General features: G+C 45.2%; 1 protein-coding gene across 3 annotated transcripts in view; it reads left to right on the top strand.

Annotated features, from left to right (window-relative positions):
- The window catches only part of LOC144826527 (stimulated by retinoic acid gene 6 protein-like), a 564429-nt gene that overhangs the window by 161446 nt on the left and 379578 nt on the right, over positions 1 to 23405 (top strand). For all 3 annotated transcript variants that reach the window (XM_078684953.1, XM_078684952.1, XM_078684954.1), the window contains one exon: positions 16761 to 16858. In XM_078684953.1, coding sequence (XP_078541079.1) covers positions 16761 to 16858 — 98 coding nt within the window. Of the gene's footprint in view, positions 1 to 16760; positions 16859 to 23405 lie in introns of those variants that run through there.

The following is a 23405-nucleotide window of genomic DNA, read 5'->3' as shown; positions in this document are numbered from 1 at the left end:
CTGTGGTATTATTAGATTATTCTTATTAGTCTGTCTGTGTAGCTAACTAAGATTGCACAGTTGGCAAAAGGTGTTAAACGACACTCCCATTCTAGTCAGCAATAGCTCTATGCACTGAGTGCAGTCCTCTGGGATAGTCCATAATGTCTTTTCAAGTCTTCTAAATGTTTATGCTTTGACAATTCCCAACAATAAAATGTGAATGACCACCAAGAAAGAATAAGATACTACTTTACTTTTGGTTTGGATAGGGGGACAATCCATACTACTACTGTTGCAGGGACAAATCTGCACAAACAGAACTATGGACCCTAAATAGTGCATTGTTTATCAATTATAATAGGTGCAGGTAGACTTTCCACATACCTCAGTGATAACAGACTTCGAAGAACCCCCAATCTCCTTACTGACTAGATGGTGTGGCAGAGTCATTTAGCTCCGGAATTCATCGATGATTGATCCCCAATGATGATTATCCAACGCAGGGCAAGTGTACGGAGTCAGAGTCCAGAAGTGTCAGAGGCACGGACTCATGCTTGCAAATTGCAAAAACTTTTGCTCTTGACCAAAAACCACAGAGTCTATTTAAGTTTTAAAGCTTTATTAAAAGTAAAAACATTTATTAAAATCAAGTTTGTCAAAAAACATAAACGGTTGATTAAAAATGGAAAAGTGCTTAGTGATTTATTTCACACATTTATTGTGGGTGAGCCGAGCCCTCACCTGGTTTGAACTGTAATTTTACTTTTTGGTGCTGAATCGTTGGTCACTCCGTCCTAGTGATGATGATATGATCTTGCTCTTGTTCTTAGAAGTGAAGCTTCTGTCTGTTATGAGAAAAATGGTGCGTGTTAAAAAGCAAGCATTCATCAGTTGTGCCAAAAAGTGCAGCAAGACAACACCCTTCCCTGCACAAAGGGACATTTTTACTTTAGAGTAGACAGTCACAAATTATTAGATTGCTTTGTGTATTCACATTTCTTCATTCCTAGACAAAATACTAGTGAGTGGTGTATGTCTATGACATCTAACATTCTTAAATGTACTTTGTAGGTGGAACATCTGGTGCCGGGGCCAGCGCGGAGGTGGAGGAGGACACTTCTGGAGAGGAGGCGGTGCAAGTGCTGGAGGAAACTGCTGTGAGGGTTGCCACGGTAGTGGCGGGCAGTGGTAAGCTCTTATATTCCTTACTTATTGAGATTGCAGACTGCAGAGTGTGCTCTCTGCACGGGTGTAGTATATATGTTGTACAGTTAAGTTACTATACTGTTAAGAAGACTTTCAAATTTAGAACAAAGTTTTTATCAACCAGGTAGTAGCCTCCTCTAAATTTACTTCAACTCAGTGGTGAATTTTTTTTCGAGAATCCAAATCAGATCTGAGATGAACTTGATGGATGGGATGAACGAAAAGCGAAAGAAGGGTGTAAGTAAGTGTGGAAGGACGACCAAGTTAAAAGTAATGATGACTGAAAAAGAAGAATGATACGTGTTTGATTGGTGCCCGAGGTGGCTGGGAAGGAATATGATGCATGACCGGGTGAAGGATGAAGCAAGGATGGGTGGAAGGAGAACAGCCTGGGTGGGTGAAACTGAAACTGTATGTGTGCGCAATATATCCTTTGGTTGATATTCAAATGCAAGTCAAGCACGGATGTATGGCTTGCGGTTTCCCAAATAAAATGAAAAGGTTGTTTTCCCGTGAGAAAACATAAGGTTTGTCCAGATGAGAGACATGAAGAAGAATGATTGACATACAGTTTGAATGGATGGATGCCTGGATCATGGTACTATCTGACTCTTAGATAGCATATGTGTTTCTAGAGAGAGTAGACGGTCACTGGATGAACTAAGTGTTACTTTGAAGAGCATGTAACACCGCACCCGCACGTACGTTCCAGTGTAGGAAAGGCAAGGAAAAGAAGTTTTAATTTTGTCCAAATACTACCATGAATAGTAGCAGTAGTTTGTATTGCAAGCACAGCATATATCCGGCTATTACGATGGCCACTCACTACCTCTGTTAATAAGTTTAGTAGAACTCGGTCATTCATATCTGGATGTATCACTGTTCACTCAATAAAAAGCAAAGCACCTAAAGTCATCCCATATGTAAGCAAATACATACCATTGCAGTGATAGATAATCAGATTATTTATCTTCTTTATTTTCCTTTTCTAGTATTCATTGGCACTGTAGGGTGAAAGTTAAATTAATTAAGCAGTAGCCCTTGTAACAGAGTATTCTCAGTGCCAGCCGTAATCGAAAAGTAAGAGCATCACCACCTGCATGTACTGGACCGGTACAGTAACGCAAGTCTGTCTCACTCATCATGGCGGGCGTCTGTTTTTCTCGGGTGCAAGTTGACTGCGCTGGCATTATGCCTGCTTGCAGAAGTTAACGTACCAATTTTGCTAAACTAGAGAGAAGAAGAAGAATAAGACTGGTGTACTGTCATAGTCGACTCTAATGGAGTGAGTCCATAGTGCTCCTAGAATTGATTCCTTAAACTCCCACTAATGTTAGAGCAAGGATGAAGAAGTGGGAGGTTAGATAGATACTGGCCACAATAGTTATGTACTGCACTTGCAAGTTGCTAGTTCTACTGTGACACAACTTTCTGCTGAATACTTTTGTGTTAATCTTAAAGAGCATTGGTTACAGACTATGTCTTTCTTTCTTCATATAGATGCTCCTTCCAAACCAACACGGAAGGAGCTGGCTAAAAGGGCCCGGCAACGGAGGCTGGAGGCGACTGTCGCCGAATATCGGCGGCTGGTGGCCCAGGAGGAGGGGGACACGCAGTCGACCACAACATCGACCGGGACAGCTGCATCCTCCTCCGCGCTCCCTGGATCAGCCAGACAGCGCAGCAGGTCTCCAGCTGTACGGAGCCAGGGTACCGCAGCCACCCGCCACCGCCGAGCAGCAAAAAAATCAGCTGTCCCCCACAGCAGTACCAAAAAAAGGCTGCACCGCTTTTCACTCAGGGTGTCCTACCGCGAGCAGGAGCTGTTGAACACCAAAACCCTGCTCGAGACCCTCCGCAAGGAGCATGCCGACCTGGCCCGAAAAGTGAACAGCAGCCAGCAGTAGGAGGAGACTGTCCCTTGCCCCTTTTTTAAAGACTTCCGGGGGGGGGTGGGAATTGGGAGTTGGGTTTTTTGGACTTTTCACGGACATTCGATGGGGTTTGGGAGGGGGGGTGGGTTGGGTCTTGCGGGAGATTATTTATGTTAGGGATATAAATATACTTTAAACTTTATCTTAGCATACGTGTTTTTTACTGCTTTTGAGGCTGGTGGGTGGGGGTTTAACAGTAACTTTGTTTTCCTGAAACTTAAGTGGCATCTTGATTCAAGTTGTGTAAGTAATTGCCCAAATGTTTTCAAAACTAAGTGCCTCTCACAGAGTAAGTGAATTCAATAGTCCTAGGACTTTACTAGTACTACCGTCAGTCTCTCGTCTCTTCTAATATTCCATTATACTACCTCCCCCAAACGCTTATCTTACCTGTAATTTGTGTTTGGAAATAGGGCTAGGCACAGGGCTGGCTACATGGGAAATGGCGATTAAGGTTGGCAATCCTGGGCGGATTAAATTTCATCATTGCGGTGGTACTAGTGGTGTTACACAGTGGCAGTTGCAGCATATGAAAAAAAAGAAAATGAAACCTTGTTTGTCCTTACCGTAGCATTAGAACGGTACGATAGAGAATATAGCAGGTGACAGTACACTAGAACAGTGCCACAATGTAGCCTAACACATGGTAAAGTATTGAAAGTATAACTACTACTTGCGTTGAATTTCTTTGACATTGGCTACTACTACAAGAAATAGTACTGAAGGTGAAGAACACAGCAGCGTAATCATTTGCCACGTCTAGGAGGAGGATATTCTTGATGATCAATCAAGTTGATGGTGCACATGAAAATCTGCTTTCATTTGCCAATAGTCATGGGTCTGTGTCAAGCTGAGTAAGAATATATCCTCGGATTCCTTCACCAGCCTGTTGCTATGACCTTATCCTCCTCAGCAAGTGTGTGGAATTATTGCTGTCATTTAGTCACACATCAATCAAAACCACACAGCCCGGGGGAAGAGGGTTAGGGTTTAGAAAATGGATGGGAATGGGGGATTTTGGGAAAGTTTTGTTGAGAGAAGAAAAAAAAGCACAGCATGGACAAATAATAATTGAAGATAAACAAATCTTTGGCTACAAAGCTATCCATAAATCTTTTAAATGATATAAAGGAAGTGCATGCACTACTGCATGCATGGTTACTGAAAAGTAAGTAGTACTTTCGACAACCGTGAATGAAAGAATGCGACAGTACAGGGCTGCAGTAATTATGCGTTTTCACTTGCCTATCTCTGCACTCAGAGAAACACGTTGTACATTAAATTAGGTTTGAAAAATAGCAGAAGTAAAACCTATACAATGGCTGTAGGGATGAATTAAGAAGCAGAGATCAAAGAAATGCAGAATCACACTCATAGAAGTTCACAGCAATAACATTACTTAAAAGATAACTAGAAAAGAACGGATACTGTATCTGTATGTTGTTGTAGTTGTCCTGTTGAATTTGGGAAGGTGCATGCATCCAACCATTCCTCTTGTTAGCGGGACTCCTCCATTCCATCTGACGCTCCGTCCATCAATGTTGGTGACCAGAAGACACCCTGTCCACTGCCTGCCTGGCGGATGCTGAATTGCGGCTCGCTAATGTGAAGCCTGACTTCATCCTTTTTTCCCTTGCACAGGCTGAAACCCGGCCTGTAATTATTGATGGAAAAACAAGAAGTTAAAATAAAAAACCACTGACAAATAAATATAAGGTATGCACGCTGTGTAGTGCAAACAGTCACACTTTGAGTTTCCTAATAGACAGTACAATATTTTTGAAAGTGCGTACTCTGTCTGAGTCTCCTTTTGAATGATAAATAAGTAAGGGCGAATTAATTTAGCGGATCTTTCCCCTCAAGCTAGGTGTACTGTAAACTGTGTTTGAGAACTAAATTAGACCTTCCCAGCAGTGCTCCCAGACCCTTACCTAACCCAGTCGCAAAATTGTAGAAGACCCCCAATCAGATCTCAAAAAACGTGAGATACTGCTACCTGTCAGAGGCCTAGTAGAAAATGGTGACAAAACGTACTTTGAAAGTAAAGTAGGCCCAAATCCCCCCTTACCCACCATGGATTGTATTCAAACCACTTGCAAGCAAGCAAAAGTATCCATACCCAGCACTGCTCCAAGACTCGCAAACCCCCCAACAAACACCAGGATCCCCCACAAACAGCCCCCCGAAAACGGTAGAGTGAGCGAAATCTCAGAAAATGCAAAAACTTTTTCCCCAGGGATTGTCTCCAAAACACTTTCTTTCGGGTATTAGACCTTCCCAGCAATGGCCCCAGAACTGTCAACCCGGGCGAAAACAAGTTTAACACCCCCAACAAGCCAACAACCTAAAAGCCCCCCAAACAGCACCCCAAAGACAGGCAAGTGATCAAAAGCGCAAAAACTTTTTCTGCTCCGATTTTCTCCAAACCACTTTTAGACGGTATTACACCTTCCAAGCAAGGCCCCCAGACCCGTGAACCCGGGCAAAAACAAGTTCACCCCCCCAAAAAGCCAAAAGGCAAAACCCGGGAAAAGCCACACTTAGAAAACTTTGGGCCTATCTGGAATTCAGTCCAAATGCGCTCTGCAGCTAGGCCCCAACTCCCCTTTTCCACCATGGATTTCCTGTAAAACAAATGCAATCAACATTAGAATGTGCCAGCAGTGCTCACAGACCCCAAAACCCACCCCAACAACCTAAAAGCCCCCCAAACAGCACCCCAAAGACAGGCAAGTGATCAAAAGCGCAAAAGCTTTTTCTGCTCCGATTTTCTCCAAACCACTTTTAGACGGTATTACACCTTCGAAGCAAGGCCCCAGACCCGTGAACCCGGGCAAAAACAAGTTTCACCCCCCCTAAAGAGCCAAAAAGCAAAACCTGGGAAAAGCCACACTTAGAAAACTTTGGGCCTACCTGGAATTCAGTCCAAATGCGCTCTGCAGCTAGGCCCCAACTCCCCTTTTCCACCATGGATTTCCTGTAAAACAAATGCAATCAACATTAGAATGTACCAGCAGTGCTCATAGACCCCAAAACCCACCCCCAACAACCTAAAAGCCCCCCAAACAGCACCCCAAAGACAGGCAAGTGATCAAAAGCGCGAAAACTTTTTCTGCTCCGATTTTCTCCAAACCACTTTTAACCGGTATTACACCTTCCAAGCAAGGCCCCCAGACCCGTGAACCCGGGCAAAAACAAGTTTCACCCCCCCAAAAAGCCAAAAGGCAAAACCCAGGAAAAGCCACACTTAGAAAACTTTGGGCCTACCTGGAATTCAGTCCAAATGCGCTCTGCAGCTAGGCCCCAACTCCCCTTTTCCACCACGGATTTTCTGAAAAACAAATGCAATCAACATTAGACTGTGGCAGCAGTGCTCCCAGACCCCAAAACCCACCCCAAAAAACCTGGAAGCCCCCCAAACAGCACCCCAAAGACAGGCAAGTGAGCAAAAACGCAATATACTTTTTCACCTCCGATTTTCTCCAAACCACTTTTATCCGGTATTAGACCTTCACAGCAATGCCCCAGACCCGTCAACTCACCCCCAAACAAGTAGAACACCCCCACAAGTGCAGAGTCTTTCTTCATTGGGCGTAATCCAGCCATCTGCTTTGAGGGAAATAGGAGTCTGGAGGAGGAGGATAGAGGAGCATGTTCTTGTGAACTTGTGAACCTGAGGAATGCAGACTGCGGCACCTTCAAATCAATAAGCAAATAAGTGAAGACAGTTCTGCTGATGGGCTTGTTTTTGTGATTAGGTGATTAAAGTTTTTTTTATATAGATTTTGCAAACCAAAGAAAGACAGACACACAGGAATAAAAGTGAATAAGGACAAAAAAGAAAGTTAGTGATTCATTGACTCATTTTCAGGGCTCAGTGTCAGGGAAGAAGAGCTCGTCCTCAAACTCTGAGAATTCAGACTGGAGTAGGTCAGTTAACAGAGAAGAACTTCCCTCATCTAAGTTGGTGTCCTCCTCGTCTTCTTCCTTCGTGCATTCTCGTATTTTGTAATCTGGTGGTATGAAGTGCTGATTCATCTTGATCATTGTTAACCTCTCCACATTTTTGGGCGAGAGGCGGGTCCTTTTGGAAGTTACAATGCCACCAGCAGCACTGAAAACACGTTCAGAAGACACGCTTGCGGGTGGGCAAGACAAGTAATTTATAGCCAGGTTGGTGATCTCTGGCCACACATCTCTTTTCCCATGCCAATAGGCCAATGGGTCCTGATGAACATAGACCTCTGTTGAGTCATCCAGATAGGCCTGCACCATCGACTCAAGGTTCTCCAGGGTTCCTCCACTTTGCTTACTTTTTTCTGGGACCTTTTGAAAAGCAAACCCAGGCTGAGTTAGCCAATCCCTCTTCATCACACAATATTACTGTTGTGTCTGGTGCAGATGATACGGTTGCTGGTGTCGTTAACGGCTGAGAGGGAAAATCACTCACTTCTGCCACAGCCACAGATGCAGAAGTGGATTTTTTTTACTCCGGATGGCCTGCTGATGCTGATGTACTGCCTTTTCCTTCAATTTCCTGCCGTTCTCTTTCAAACCGAGTGGCTGACACAGCTAGACAATGTTTGTACTTTGTAACATCTGCGTCATCAAAAGGAAATAATACTCTGCCTGCCACTGCCTTTTTGTACCGTGGATCCAGAATAGTAGCAGAAATGTAATGCTGTTCTGTGTGGATCTTTTCAAGACGTTCATCGCGAAGTAGGTGCTGTTATAACTTCTCCGCCAACTCAAATGCTTCTTGCTTTCCATCTTTTTGAAACGTAGAAGACACCGCCTTCAGTTTGTCCTCTAGCATGCGCAACAATGGGATAGCTTTTCCCAAATTACAGTCCTCCCTGCTGACTGCACGCTTGAAGACCTTAAAAGGACAAAGCATGTCTATCAGGCTTTTAACTAGCTTCCAATGCCCCACCTGTGTCCTCAGGTCTATCATAGGTGTACCCAGTTTTAAGAAATACTGATCGACTACCGCATACTGCTCATACAGACGCTCAAGCATGTAGAAGGTTGAGTTCCAACATGTTACCACGTCCTGGATGAGTGCTTTCACTGGCACTTTACGTTCATGTTGCAGGCACCTCAGCTGCTTCCGGGCCTTAAAAGAATGGTTGAAAAGTGTGCACATTCTTCGGCAGGTGGTCAGTAACTCGTAGACTGGACTTTCTTCATGCAAGAATTTTTTAACAACCAGGTTTATAGAGTGCGCCAAACACGGCACTCTGAAATAGTTACCCTTATCCATGGCCTTGACTACATTGGCGCCATTATCCGTGGAAACATAACCAATCATCCGTTTTCTTGGGGACAGCCATTGAAAGACCTTTGTGTTAAACTCATGCAAAATGTTTTCTGCTGTATGAGTTTTCTCCATGGCAAACATGGCTACTGTTGCATGTTTCCGAGCAGCTTTATAAACTTTGTCCGTGTCAACACCTGCGTTTAGCTTTGCTTTAACCCCTGAAAAAGAGACCCAGTGTGCAGTGATGCACATGTAATCAAGGGCTTGGCAACTGGTCCACAAGTCTGTTGTCAGATGTATAGTGTGAACAGCACTCTCCTGCAAAGCTGCCCCAATCACCTCCAGCACATCTTCATGGAGTGCTGGAACCGTAACTCTGGCAAAATAGAACCGGCTAGAAACCTTCCATTTAGGGCAGAGCGTTGCCACCATTTCAAGAAAACCCACCCCTTCCACAAAGAAAAAGGAGAAGGTCCAGCGCTAGCATTTTAGCCAGCTTAGTGTTATACAGACGCGCCGTTGGGTGGTTGCGTTCAAATGGCGCATCTGAAAACAACATGCTTCTAATGGTGGGCTGGACCATTTTACGGGATGATGATGACTTTTTCGACCAAGTTACGCTCAGTGATGATGATGATGAACTTTTTTGCATTGGTGTCTCACTCTCTCCCACACTCTTAGTGTGGCTCATATATCTTGCAGGGGGTGTGCTGCTGACAGGGGTACTGGGTGTAACTGAAGAAATGTTTGACGCTTCTTCCTCCTCGTCATCATCAGATGAAACATCAACGGATACAATTTGTTGACTTGCAATTCTGGCTGCCTTGATCTCCCTTAGGTGCGCATGCCATTTGACAGTGTGCTGTCTTTCAAGGTGACCTCTCTGGCCTCCGGTACCATAGTTGGTACCAAGCTTACGACGACTAACTCGAACCTTACAAATGGTACAAATGGCTATGTTTTCCCTTGTTGGGCTAACACTAAAAAAGTCCCAAACTGCGGACTTCAAATGTCTTTGGGGGGCGGAGGAGGCGCTACTGGGAATGCTAATGCCAGATGAAGTGGAGGATGTGTGTTGCCGAAATTTACTACGTTGTGCACTTACAGCACCACTAATTGAGGAAATGGAGGTCGAGGTGGATGGAGGTCCCTTCTGGCGAGAAAATATGGAAGCTGTAGGTGGTGGTGTACTAGTTAACTGCATTGGTGGAGGTCCCATTGACACGTCGCCAACGTCACGCTCAGCAGCATTTCGGGATAGGGTAACAATGTCTGTTTGCTGCATGCCCGCTGAGGCTGGAGTGACGTCTATGATGACTGCGTCGTCGTTGTGAGAGTCTTCATCAGCAGGAGTATATGCCACTTCTTGTTCAGCGTCATCATCACACTCCATAACTATGAGACTTTCGGGGACCTTCCTTTTACGCTTAGCTACCTTTGTCAGATCATGGTGTGCCTCACTCTCAGACAGCACTGGTGGTTCCCAATTTTGATCCATATCATCAGAAGGAAGGGGGCTTGAAGAAGATGTAGACACCATCCTTGATCTTTTCCTTGCTGGGGATCTGGAAGACAATGAATCATCAGGAGGAGTGGCTTCCTCAAATGATACCTCGGCTTGAATGTCGATTTCCTGATGTGCCCCTACTTCGGGAGGAACAACTATTGTGGGCACTTGTGCCGCTCCATGCACCTCTGCTTGCCCCTCTCCTTGCGCCGCCTCTCCTTCCACATGTACTTGGGCTTGTACTTGCAGCACATGTGGTGGTTGTTGCGGCTGTGGTTGTTGAACACTTGTCAGATGAGTTACAACAACCTGTGTTGATTGAGGGATGCTGCTACTTTCTTGCGATGAGCCGACATCACTGGTCGATGGTGATTGAACAACTATACTGGCTGCCTCTGCAGCACTCAAGGGCTTGGACCTAAGTTGGCGTGGTGGTGGTGGCACTGAGCCCAATGGAGCGGAGGTGCTGCTCCCAGCTTGGTCCCCAGCAGACCCCGCTGCTGCTGCAGGCGTACTTTTTTTCCCCAAAAAATGTGGCGGTCGGCACACCAGTCTCCTTGGCAAGTGGCGCCACTTGCTTCTTCTGCTCCTTACTGGCAACTTTCTTGCTAGAGGAGCTACGGGCAACTTTGTTTGGGGCCATCTTCTTCAGATGTCAGAACAGCAGGCCGCAGTTGCACAAGTTGCAGAGGTGTCTGTGGCCACACGTGACGTTGTGCTGCACACACCGCAGCAGGACTTCTTCCTGGCACTGATGAGGAACGATGAGGCTGATGATTTGTCTTTCTGCACCTAAAATCAAACGAAGCCGGAGGAACATCAGTTAAATAAATGTTTCATATGTAGCGCTTCAATTAATAGTTTGCAAGTAAGCATTTTTATTATACCCATCCACCAAAATGGAAAGACCAATAAAATGCACCACTGACAGAGTACCCCTGGGCATAATGGATGAAAGAATGGCAGACTGGGTGCAGGCCTATGGCACAACAAAGCACACTGTCTGGCTTCAAAATGGCCCCTAGACCCCCACCCACATGGCCAGGCCCTGCCTGGACCAGGCCTCAAAACGGACCCCACCCACATGGACAGGCCCCCACCCCACCCCAAAAAGTCGAAAACACACATAAATCACCACAATCCAATGCCATCCATGCCCTCCATGATGTTTACATTAAAGAGACCCCACAGAAAGACTCAGTCCATGCACCACTGAGTACCCCTGGGCAAAAGGCCCCAACAACAGCCAAAAAATCGAAAAACACACAAAAATCACCACAATCCAATGCCATCCATGCCCTCGATCATGTTAAAATTCAAGACACCCCACAGAAAGACTCGGTCCATGCACCACTGAGTACCCCTGGGCATAATGGATGAAAGCATGGCAGACTGGGTGCAGGCCTATGGCACAACAAAGCACACTACCTGGCTTCAAAATGGCCCCTAGACCCCCACCCACATGGCCAGGCCATGCCTGGACCAGGCCTCAAAATGGCCCTCACCCACAGGAAAAGGCCCCCACCCCACCCCAAAAAGTCAGAAAACACACAAAAATCACCACAATCCAATGCCATCCATGCCCTCGATGATGTTTACATTCAAGATACCCCACAGAAAGACTCGGTCCATGCACCACTGAGTACCCCTGGGCAAAAGGCCCCAACAACAGCCAAAAAATCAAAATACACACAAAAATCACCACAATCCAATGCCATCCATGCCCTCCATGATGTATACATTAAAGAGACCCCACAGAAAGACTCAGTCCATGCACCACTGAGTACCCCTGGGCAAAAGGCCCCAACAACAGCCAAAAAATAAAAAAACACACAAAAATCACCACAATCCAATGTCATCCATGCCCTCAATCATGTTGAAATTCAAGACACCCCACAGAAAGACTCGGCCCATGCACCACTGAGTACCCCTGGGCATAATGGATGAAAGCATGGCAGACTGGGTGCAGGCCTATGGCACAACAAAGCACACTGCCTGGCTTCAAAATGGCCCCTAGACCCCCACCAACATGGCCAGGCCCTGCCTGGACCAGGCCTCAAAATGGCCCCCACCCACATGGGCAGGCCCCCACCCCACCCCAAAAAGTAAAAAAACACACAAAAATCACCACAATCCAATGCCATCCATGCCCTCCATGATGTTTACATTCAAGAGACCCCAAAGAAAGACACAGTCCATGCACCACTGAGTACCCCTGGGCAAAAGGCCCCAACAACAGCCAAAAAATCGAAAAACACACACAAATCACAACAATCCAATGCCATCCATGCCCTCCATGATGTTTACATTAAAGAGACCCCACAGATAGACTCAGTCCATGTACCACTGAGTACCCCTGGGCAAAAGGCCCCAACAATAGCCAATGCCGTCCATGCCCTCCATGATGTTTACATTAAAGAGACCCCACAGAAAGACTCAGTCCATGCATCACTGAGTACCCCTGGGGAAAAGGCCCCAACAACAGCCAAAAAATCAAAAAACACACAAAAATCACCACAATCCAATTCCATCCATGTCCTAAATGATGTTGAAATTCAACAAAACAGTTGTATCATGCACCCATAACTAACTCTGGTCCTACTGGATACTGTGGCTACCCACAATATATTTTATTTAATGTTCTGAAAAGTTCCAAAATTGTAGTTGCAGCAACTGTAATGCCCCAAACAAACTTACTTGTGAAATTTCTAATCCAAAAGTGATCCAAAGAAAGTCAAAAAGTCCTCAAATCCAAATATCCAGCAGCATCCACAAAAAGGATCCAAATCAAAGTGACCAGGACATGAACAAAGCACTGGGAGGAGCCTGCTGGACAGGAACAGGAAGTTGGATACTTTGGGGCACTTCCTTCCTCCCCCCCCCCCAAAATGGACTCCTTGCAAAAAAAAGTGCAGGCAAATGTCAGGAGTTATTCTGATAAAAATCCTCATTTTCAGAAGGTTTATGCTGCCTGCTGGTGGATTTCTTGTGCAGAATTGCAAATTTTGCAATTTCGCGAGCGCGAGATTGTTGCTGCCCGCCGCATCTACGTGTTCGCAATTGTTTACTCCCGCGATGCGTGATCACGGGCCTTTATGACGTACTCGCGTTGACAAACTCTCGCTTTGCATGGTGGCGGGCCGCGATGACGTAATCGCGGTCGACAAACTCCCGTGGGATCACGCAGCAAGATCCAAAATGGCGCAGCACACGCAAACATGGAGAAAAACAACTCTTCAAAAGCTGAATGACGGTAAGTGAACGCCGCGCGCCGCAATATTGTATTTGTCAAGCGCAACCAAGCAAAAAAATCCGCTGCGTTCGAATTTTCGAATTTTCGGCAAATTCGCGGATTGCGAATTTGCCAAAAATCCGCAAATTCCGCGAGCGGAATGGTTTTTACGCCTATGCTTAGTTCTGCCCTCTGCATCATCACCTTCCACTGTCCCCCATTGCACTCTGCGACACTCACCTTGGACCTCGCAATGGACTTCCATATTCTGTTTGATCGCCAATGATACAGCAATCAGACTGCGGAATGAATTCTTCCTCATCCCTTGGACTTTGTCATTCCCTGAAGGACTCTGGCTGGCCTTCCATGGGCCAACATCGTCATATGGGATTTGCATGGCCCTGTACTGCTCCAGATGCAACACTCCACTGAATGTGCATTAAACATTCTGAATCACACAGATGTGTTGTGTCTAGAGTCTTTCATGAGTGGTAGTATTGATTAATGTAGGGTCAGTGAATTCCCCCTACGTCCATTTGGCTCATGTCGTTGGACTTGGGTCACAGGGTGACATGTTGCCTAATGTTGTCCGGGTGGCGCCGACACAACAATGGGGATACACGCATTAGTTCCTTCATTGTCCAGCCCTCTACGGAGCTACACCCAGAGCCCCCGGATCATTGTTCAAACTCTTATGCTGGACTGGCATATGCCAGGCCTGCCCACTATGCTTACGCTCTAGGGGGGACAACAATGCTACGTGTGCCAGATCTTCCCTGTAGTGATCTGCTGTTCACAGGTCTAGTTGTCAGCATGCCACAACCACTACCTCATGGCTGGTTTACACCCACACCACACCCATCCAGCACACCCGTCACAGTACATGTGACCCTGCCAATAAAAAGGGCCGGGCGCAGGTGCACGACGCAATTTCCAATCTCTCTCGGGGTGTATCCCTGTGGTGTGCATACAGGCATGGGGGCCTAGAGGCCTGCGACATCACATTCCGCAGGCCTGGAGGTGATATGATGGTGTACGCACCATGATACCCAATCATAGAGGGTCCATGACTAGCGGGGCATAGACTTGGTGGCACCGGATACACTGCAGCCAGCACAGGCACACCACCACGGGACGGTGACTTTCAAGCACTGAGGTAGGGGCGCATTAAGTGCTGAGCGGGTGTGCAGCCTGCGATGATGCCCCATCCTAGCGTTCCAGATGGCTCAGGTTTTGTATGCCCTGCTGGACCGCAGTGTAGGCCTGAGCCATCCGGCAGTGCGTACCACCACGTGACGTCGCCTCCTGGATCACAGAGTTAGTGGCACCCATGAGGATGAGCGGGTGTGCAGTGTGCAATGATGCAGGGTGCACTGGTATGTCCTTGCCATGGAGAAATATAGACCCAGCACCAAATGTTAGACCTGCTGGCTCCCGGAGCAGAGCTGCGTGATGTGGAGGGTGCCATGTCCACATGCCCCGGGCTTGGGGCCTGCACCAGCACGTGGTGGGCCCTCATTTCTACACGCCAGTGGCGCCAGGTGAGCAGTGAGGCCAGGGTGTGTAGGGGCAGGCATGCACCGCTGGGCGGCCGGAGGGGCTGGGATGCAGCTGCCTGGGTGCGCAGGGGCTGGGGTGCAGCTGCCTAGGGCTGCATGATGAGTGGCTCCATGGCATCTGTTGTTCTTCAGGTGTGGCTCTGGGCTAGGCTCCTGTACATGGTGCAGGCTGTGGTCGGACGTTACACCAGGTCAGAGCAGAGCAGGTGTTAGATTCCTGCTGCTAACGTGCCTTATCGTATGTTCTGTGATCTTATCACCGATGTGGCTGGTCTTTGAGAATGTTGCGGAGTGGTGTTGTCATGCATTTTGGCACAGGAACACCCACTCTGCATCTCATTAGCGATAGTTTTGGAGGTCATCTGTGGCGATGTTTTTTTGCGGCTGCTCTCGCGGGTAAACTGGTGCTATGGGCTGTTAGCACCAGCTTGTGAATGGGGCGATATATTTATTGCGACTTTGGCTGCGATAAAGTGCCGTTAACTGGGCGATAGCTCCTTGAGAATATGCCCCAGAGTTTTGCTCCAGAAAATGATGCCACTTTGAAGCAGGTCTTAAAAGGAGAAATATTTTTATTTCTCCTTTCTTTGCCGACTTTGCATGTGTTCTACACTGTACAGCACACATACAAAGTAGGAAAAGTTTTACAGTTTGTCTAGACATACGATATTGTACCTGGAGGGTACCCTACAAATATAAAGCCTATGCTAGACTCAAGCAAACACCCATGTGCAATGGTTCAAAGGTGTGTGTGGAGCTTGGCAGCCAGACTATGCACCAGCACTAGGGAGTGGAGAGGAGAGTGCCCCATGCTTAATTTGTTAAAAAAAGAAATATACCAGGGTCCTCGTCAGGAGGCCACTGCAGTTTGCACCATCAATTGCCCATGCCAGTGCTGCAAATGGCAGTATCAACATAACTACTAACCATCACATTCCTATAGGTGTAAAAATCCAAACTATTCCAGGCCAACAAAGCTATAAGAATGGCTTGAGCTGTAGGTATTAGTAATGTTTAATCTATATTGAATTAATAAACAACTGTATTTGTGCTTATGTATATTAATTAGTCAAACAGCATAACCATGTGGCAGACTGTCATAAGTGCTGGTGTTGACATTTAAGTGCCTGTGCTGAGCACTGTAAACCACCAGTTCAAATTAAGCACTGACATTGGCATATCTCTGTAGCTATGGCACTATCCTCCTCTCTCCCTGTCACCCAGCACCCCACAGCTTTGGGCACTGTGTTATGTTGTGTGATAGGGTCGTAAATCTGTCCCAAAGGCTTTCTCTTCTGTCTGAGACTGTGACAGAAAGAATGTTCTTCAAATAATGCTAACTACAAATGTCTTCCTAGTGAAGTTATATTTCTCTTGCAGCACAGGGAGAGTAATAACTATTTGCACTAAAGATGAAGTAAAAGATTCCCCGGGTGCTCCGCTCCTACTTAACGTAGTTAAAGGTTGGATTGTGGCCCACATGGTTATTGGGAGGTTTCCTTTTCACAGTAAATGTTTGGGCACATTCAGCCTTGTCTTTCTGTGCTTTGAAAAAACATTTTGCATATCCCATCAGTGTTTTGGAATATATTCTTTCTAGACCGTGACACTGACACTCTATTATTTGTAGTCCAGTGCTGCTTTTTGTTATGTTCTGCTTTTGTTCATCCACCTATACTGAGGTTTATGTTATTTTGTGTTAAACCATGCTTTGGAATATGTTCTGCGGCTCCATCTATTAAATTCTGGGAGTCAGAGGACAGAAAGGTTTATGACGTCATATTTGTATAATCCGATGGTTTGGCAACAATAACATTCACGACAGCATGAGGCTGCCTCCTGACGTGTGAAACTCGCCTCACTTGAATGAGACTGTATTGGTTAGGTAGTATGAGGAGGGTGGTAGCTCAGGCAAATCGATAGAGCTGTTTCATTTGCTAATGTGACGAGAGATATTAATGTGGTAGAAAGGTGGACAGGTTGCAAGTACAATCAATCTCACTTCTGCAGTAAATTGGCAATAAAATGTATACGAGGCAGAGTATATTTTCTGATTGAGGAAAATCTATTTTTTACATAGGTACTCATAACAGTCCTCTTGTCTTACTTACAACGGCGAACTCGACGTCACCGTATTGATGATAACCTGCCTCTGGATCAGAGATTTGGTATAATTGAGTAAGTACTAATGCACTCCATCTCTTGTTTCTGTGCTAACACAAAGTAAACATACTCCAAATGGCAGTTTCCAGATGCTAATTGGTGGACTTGGCCTTCTCTGCAGAGTTACCACCAAACTTTTAGCCTTCACACCTCCTGTTTTCTGAACTCTTTTGTGTTGGCTTTTAGGACTCTGTGCACTTTACCACTGCCAACCAGTGATAAAGTGCTTGTGCTTACTCCACAAATATGGTAAACTTGGCTCACACCCAGTTCGCACATATACTTTACTTATAAGTCCCTCGTAAAGTGGTACTACATATACCCAGGACCTGCAAATTAAATGTTGTAAACATGTATCAGGTCTATCTCTGCATCCTGTATGCAGTTTTAAACTGCCAATTTAACATGTGTCTGGGATTTTCACCTCCCAGGCCCTGGTCCCAGCATGTCTGCAATTACCAAAGCCTAGTGTGTAGCTCTTTGTGTATGGACAGAGGCTGTCTTTGCATAGCTCTGCCCCCATCCTGTCCAGATAGTCCATCCTGCCAAAAGCCAGTACCCTGATTGTGTGGCTGTCTAGGATGAATACACAAAGGCCAACTTCCAACTACATCTAATCATGTGACCCAGGAATAGACTGCAGTTACCAAAAGGCTAGGACAAGAAACTGCCAACTTTCTAAAAGTGGCAGTTTCAGAATTGTGACTTAAATGCTGACTTTAACATTACAAAGGATTTTACATTCAAATTCTTTAGAAGCCAAACAGAATATTGCCAACCCAAAGTTATCCTATGGATGAGGTAGGCCTCACAGTAGGGAAAAACTAAGTCAAACTGGGAATTTAGAAGTGCAAGTAGGTTGCAATTGCAGGCCTGTGACAAGTTTTAAAGGCAGACTTAATTTAGTGTTGCACAATAAGGGGTCGATTCTGATTCGGGAAAAACCGCTCCGAATAGCCGTTTGGAGTGTTTTTCCCATACGAATCGTACCCTGCAACGTCCCGCGTACGTACGTCGAAGTATGATTTGTACCAGGAGCCGGACTCCGTACGAATCGTACAGAGACCGTACGACTCGAATCCCCGTACGAGTCTCCATCGGAACCCGCTGTACGCGACATCTGTACGGCTCGTGGCTGGTTTATACGACCCAGCAAGTACGATACGTGTCGGGTACGCACCGTACAACCCTTTTTTATGGAAGCTGAAAACAGCCGTAAAAGCAGAGTTCATGCCGAAACAGGTATGGAACTCCCCTCCCGGGTACGGTACGTACCCCCCATGATCGCAGGGGCACTCACCGTACCCCATGTACGCCGGGTGTACAGGGCGTACCACTGCGATCATGGGGGGTACGCACCATACCCCATGTACGCTGGGTGTACGGGGCATACCCCTGCGATCATGGGGGGTACGCACCGTACCACATGTATGCTGGGTTTACGGGGCTTACCCCTGCGATCATGAGGGGTACGCACCGTACGGTGTGTATGTGATTGTCCACTTTTCCATACGAATCAACCTTACCTGACGTGGACCGTACGGATCGCGTCCTGATGCCCCGGTCCGGATCGTACTCATCGGGTCGTACGACGTGGAACGAGTCGTACAGAAAGGGCTCCGGATACGATTCGTACGGACGTTTTTTTTACCGGATCGGAATCGACCCCTTAGTGCTGCAGGCCCACTAGTAGCATTTAATTTACTAGCACTAGGTATATGAGATACCACTTTACTAAGGGACTAATAAGCAAATGAAATATGCCAATCAGATATATGACAATTTTGCGAGGTATTATGTGGTGAACACAAGCACTTTAGCACTGGTTAGCAGCGATAACGTGCACAGTCTTATAGCCAACAAAAACTAATTCATGCTGACCGGTCTAAAGAGTGGGGCTTTACCCCCTTAAACCATTAAACCAATTTCTCACATTGGTGGCAGCATTGGGATTGAGTACTTGTGTTTGTGCAGTGCCACACAGTGATTTAGTGTAAAAATTAAAATGCCATTATGAATAATTAAATTCCAGATTTAGCTTCCGTATAAGTTCTCCTTAACTGGCCATTTTTGCTTTGCAATGACAGGGACTTTAAACTTTTTTTAAATTTTTGCTTTTTCTCCATGCCAAGCCTACCTAAATGTCTGTGCCTATAATGCTACATGGAATTTGAGATCAGCAATCTGGAGATGCTGTAGATATTTAAAAACAAAAAAGTACCAGTTTGCCCATGCACAAATAATCTCACAGGGGCAGATCCACAAGAAACTAACACAGCCCGGTGCCGCACGTCATTTTACTGTGCCGCGCTGCTGTAGTTTTGGAGCACAGGGATTCAACATATTTACAACAATATGTCGCATATCTGTGCTTCCCCCCTGCGTTGGCAGACAAACTGCTGCCATGTGCCGGCACAGGCACCCTTGCACCATGGTGCAAGGATGCCTGCGTCGTGGGGAGATTGTTTTTGTGCAGGAAGAGGCACCTTCCTGCACAAAAACAAACAATTGAGGTGATTTCCTCTTCCAAAGTGTGCTGTAGAATGCAGCACGCATTGAAAGAGGGAAAAAACTAGGAGAAATGAGAAACATTTCTCCTCGTTGCACCTCGTTACGACACCCCTAGGGTGGCGTAGCATTGTGACGCAATTTCCAGGTTTACGATTTCTCCTAAATCTGGAAATACATCAGTGGACATGAGTGTTGCATGGGAACACCCACAGCAACACTCATGTCACACCAAAATACACAGGGTGATTTTACCTGTTCCTGTAAATATCACTTAGCACGCAATGTGATGCACCGGTGGCTCAAGGGGCTTCTAAATCTGCCCCACAAAGTCAAAGTAACATAATGGGGTGTCTTGAAATACAGGGGAGGAAAAGGTTTTCCTTTTTATATACAACACTGACTCACTCTAGTGGTGACATGCTGCTTTATCTGGTTCATTCTGGCTGCTAAAAGTTGGGATAGGCCCAACCGTATTCCAGGGAGCTCTTTGCATATATATTCTTTTTTTGTGACTGGGGATTATTATTACTACTAAAAATGTCTCCACGCCCAGGTATCCCTTTATTCACAGGTTGGATGAGCACTATTAAAATAATTGTACTTATGATAATTATGGGGAGGGACAAAAAAGGAGTACAGGAGTCCTATGACCCTCAGCTTCTCAACATGTTTCTGCCCTATTTTTATGGCCAAAATTGGTCCTAAGCTTTCGTCAGGACAAACAGAATGTCAGTGCCCCCGTGTCATTCTAAGGTTCATTACACCCAATGGCATGCAACCATAATTACAAGTGTCAGTGAAGGATGCTTGCCTGTCCGGGGACTGGTACAAAAGTAGCAGAAACACTAAACCTGTGAACAAAACAAACACTTTAGTATGTAATCACAACATGATAGGCATACATGGAGCATGCTATATGCAGGATTTCCAACATGCTGTTCCCATCTGGTCTGCTTAAAATAAACAGGCAAATATATGTTGTATGTGCGCTGTGAGACCAGTTATAGATCAAATTGAGAACAGGCAACTGCGATACTGTAAAATAAGTGGTCACTGCAAACCATGCGTCAGTTTAAAAACTGTGCTGCGATACGGCGGCGGGCATCATAAAAACAAATTGGGCATGCACGTATCTCCAGTAGTAATGCATGTCTTACCCATACAAGTGAATTACTCAAGTCCCACTGGGTGCAGATGCTGGTTTTGCCCAGTAGTCAGACCCTTAGGTCACAGGGTTCAATGCATCATACAGAAAATAAACAAAGACAGACAAAACATACATATACTGTTAGCAAGCTTACTATGTGAAGCTGGTCAAGAGGGCTGCTGTTAGGAGGAGATAGTCATGATCTAGGTCATGATGTAGCTAGAACCAATAGATATCTGTAATATAGATTCAAACCAGCTGAGCAGGTGTATGTTCTCAGCGTACAGGGACAAGAAACACTGCAACATGGCAGCATGCCATGGTCAGGACTGGAGTACACACTCTTAAGTTTCCAAGGATCCCGAAATTGCCATGTACCGACTTGGTACTGCACTTTCCATCTCGCTATATGAGGAGAAGGCTACCGGCGAGTGTTATCATTGCTGTGATTGGAGTCCAACTGGGCATTCATGTGGGGCGAGACTGACTAATGACTATGTTCAGGTTGAAACACTAGATCAGTGGCTAAGCCCTCATGATAGACCTTATGATTTGGAGATACAAATTAAAGGTAACGTACCACGTACTATTAAAGTAATATTCTGGCAGAATTTAACTAATGAATACAACATTCTCTTGGATGAGGTAGATTGGCTGCCAGAGATTGGGGGATAAGTCCCACAAGGGAAGGATGGAATAACACCTTCCTTTTCCCTTCTTTTTCCCAAGGAAGTGAAAGCGGCATATGCTGCAGAATGGGCTCTTGTGCAAGCCCCAAGCATTGTATCGCAATCAGGCGGGTTGGGATAAAGAATCACCTTATCATGTTATACTCATAAGTTCCAGCCTGCAGGTGCAAGTCCAATACTCTATAAAACATGAACCTAAATGCCTTGTTAGGGACATTCTATCACAATTAGAATATCAAGGTGTGTTTGAGCTTTGTGTCTCCCCTATGAATAATTCATTATTTAGTGTGCTTAAACCTGATAATTCAAATCATATAGTCTTAAACTATCAACATTTAAACAGTCACACATAGATTTTTGCTGTATAAAAGTCCCACATTACAGGCTTGATCAATGATATAGTTCATAAAAAATACAAAACTAAATTGGACTTTTCCAGTTACTTTTTCTGTCAAAATATAGTGACTGAGAGTTGCAATTTGATCGCATTTCCGTCACTAGGAGCAAAACAAAGATTGTGTAGGTTCCCACAAGAGTATAAGAACAGTTCAGGTCTGTTTGCTGCACAAGTGATGCCAATTTTACAAGAAATTGAATTAGAAGCATTGTCCTATGTTGATGATATTTAAATCACAGATGATCATTTAGACAAAAATATGGCCAGAGTGGATTGTATTATTCTGGGATTTACTGATCATGGCTATAAATTGAATTTTCCAAAATTCCTGTTTCTGGGATATGAATTGACGAATTAAGGCAAGAACCTAGCACCAAATTTGTTAGAGAAATGTGCATTTTTGCAACCACCAAATACCTTTAAAAACTTCAATCACTTTTGGGCTTTCTAAATTTTGATGGAATATGCATACCAGATTATGCATAATGGGTTAAACTGATTTTTCTAATAAATATTGGACTTCTGAACATAATACCATTCTCAGAAATTTACAAACCGATATGCTTGAGTCTAAACACTTACTTACTTGGGTTAACACCACTAATTTAGTGATCTGCATAATTGCGGCTTCCAGTGGTTACACATATGTTTTATTCAATGAAGAAGAAACAGTGCTGATTGCTTATATATCACATTCATATTCCAATGGAGAAATGTGTTGTGCTTCCACTGAAATCATTTTGACTGCTGTTTAGACTATTATGCTGAAGGAACGTCTCTCAGCTCAGGGGAAATGCATAATTGTGGTGTCTCCTGTTACAAGATTAGAGGCCATCACCAAGGCCAGCATTCCTAAAGTGAAAGCCTCACATACAACATGGATACAGTGGGCCTCTACCTTGCCAGCTACTGATGCAGATTATGTTTTTGACCCTATTTTGAGATAACTATAATACCCCATGTCTAGTGGAATTCTGCCTCTAGATGAATATGCTTTCATAATTTATAATGATGGCTCAGCCCAACCCGTACCTGTACTCGGCTGAATGTGCTGCATGAAAGATGGTGTATTACAGACACAAAAAACACACACAGAAGCTTTGGGTGACTGTACCACTCAGCTTTGGTTTAAGCATTGCAGAATATGGATTCAGAATGCCCCACACTTATAGTGTGTGATTCCTATTACCACATGCAGTCCTTTAGTTATAATTTACCTTATTGGCACTTGAATGGATAGATTCTAAAGATAATGCTATCAAGCATAAGCTTCTTTGGGGTAAGGTGACAGCAGTGAAAGATGTTTTGCCACAGACTCATCTGATCCACACATTGAGTCATCATCATGTTGGTGTACACATTGCAGGGAAATAGTTGGCTGATGAAGCTTACCAGGCAGGTGTTCAGACTGTATTAGTAGCTGTGATTACTCATTCACAGGCGAGGATACATGATAACATCACGGTTGAGGTCACTGCCTCAGATGGCGTCAAGCTGCTTCCCAAAGGGTAATCAGCAAAAAACTCCCATCTGTTTAGTCCTCAAAATATTTCTTTGACCCGCATTCCCAGGATGGGTGATTGAGGGAAACCCGTTCCGGATTTAAGGTAAGAGGTAACAATAACTGCTCATGAGGGATTGGCATCTGCTCATGCTGGTGTGGCAACTAGTTTCTTCATTACAGAAGAGCTACTGGTAGCAGGGTATTTATACACATACAAAAAAATGAGTCTTTTGATGTGATGTTTGTCAACAAATTAAAAATCCCACCGCAGACACCATTTTTAAATAAGCCATTACAATGTGTCTTTTTAGATC

The sequence above is a fragment of the Lissotriton helveticus genome, chromosome 3_2 (assembly GCF_964261635.1).
Source record: "Lissotriton helveticus chromosome 3_2, aLisHel1.1, whole genome shotgun sequence".
Taxonomy (NCBI): Eukaryota; Metazoa; Chordata; class Amphibia; order Caudata; family Salamandridae; genus Lissotriton; species Lissotriton helveticus.
This window is presented reverse-complemented; position numbering and strand designations above follow the sequence as displayed.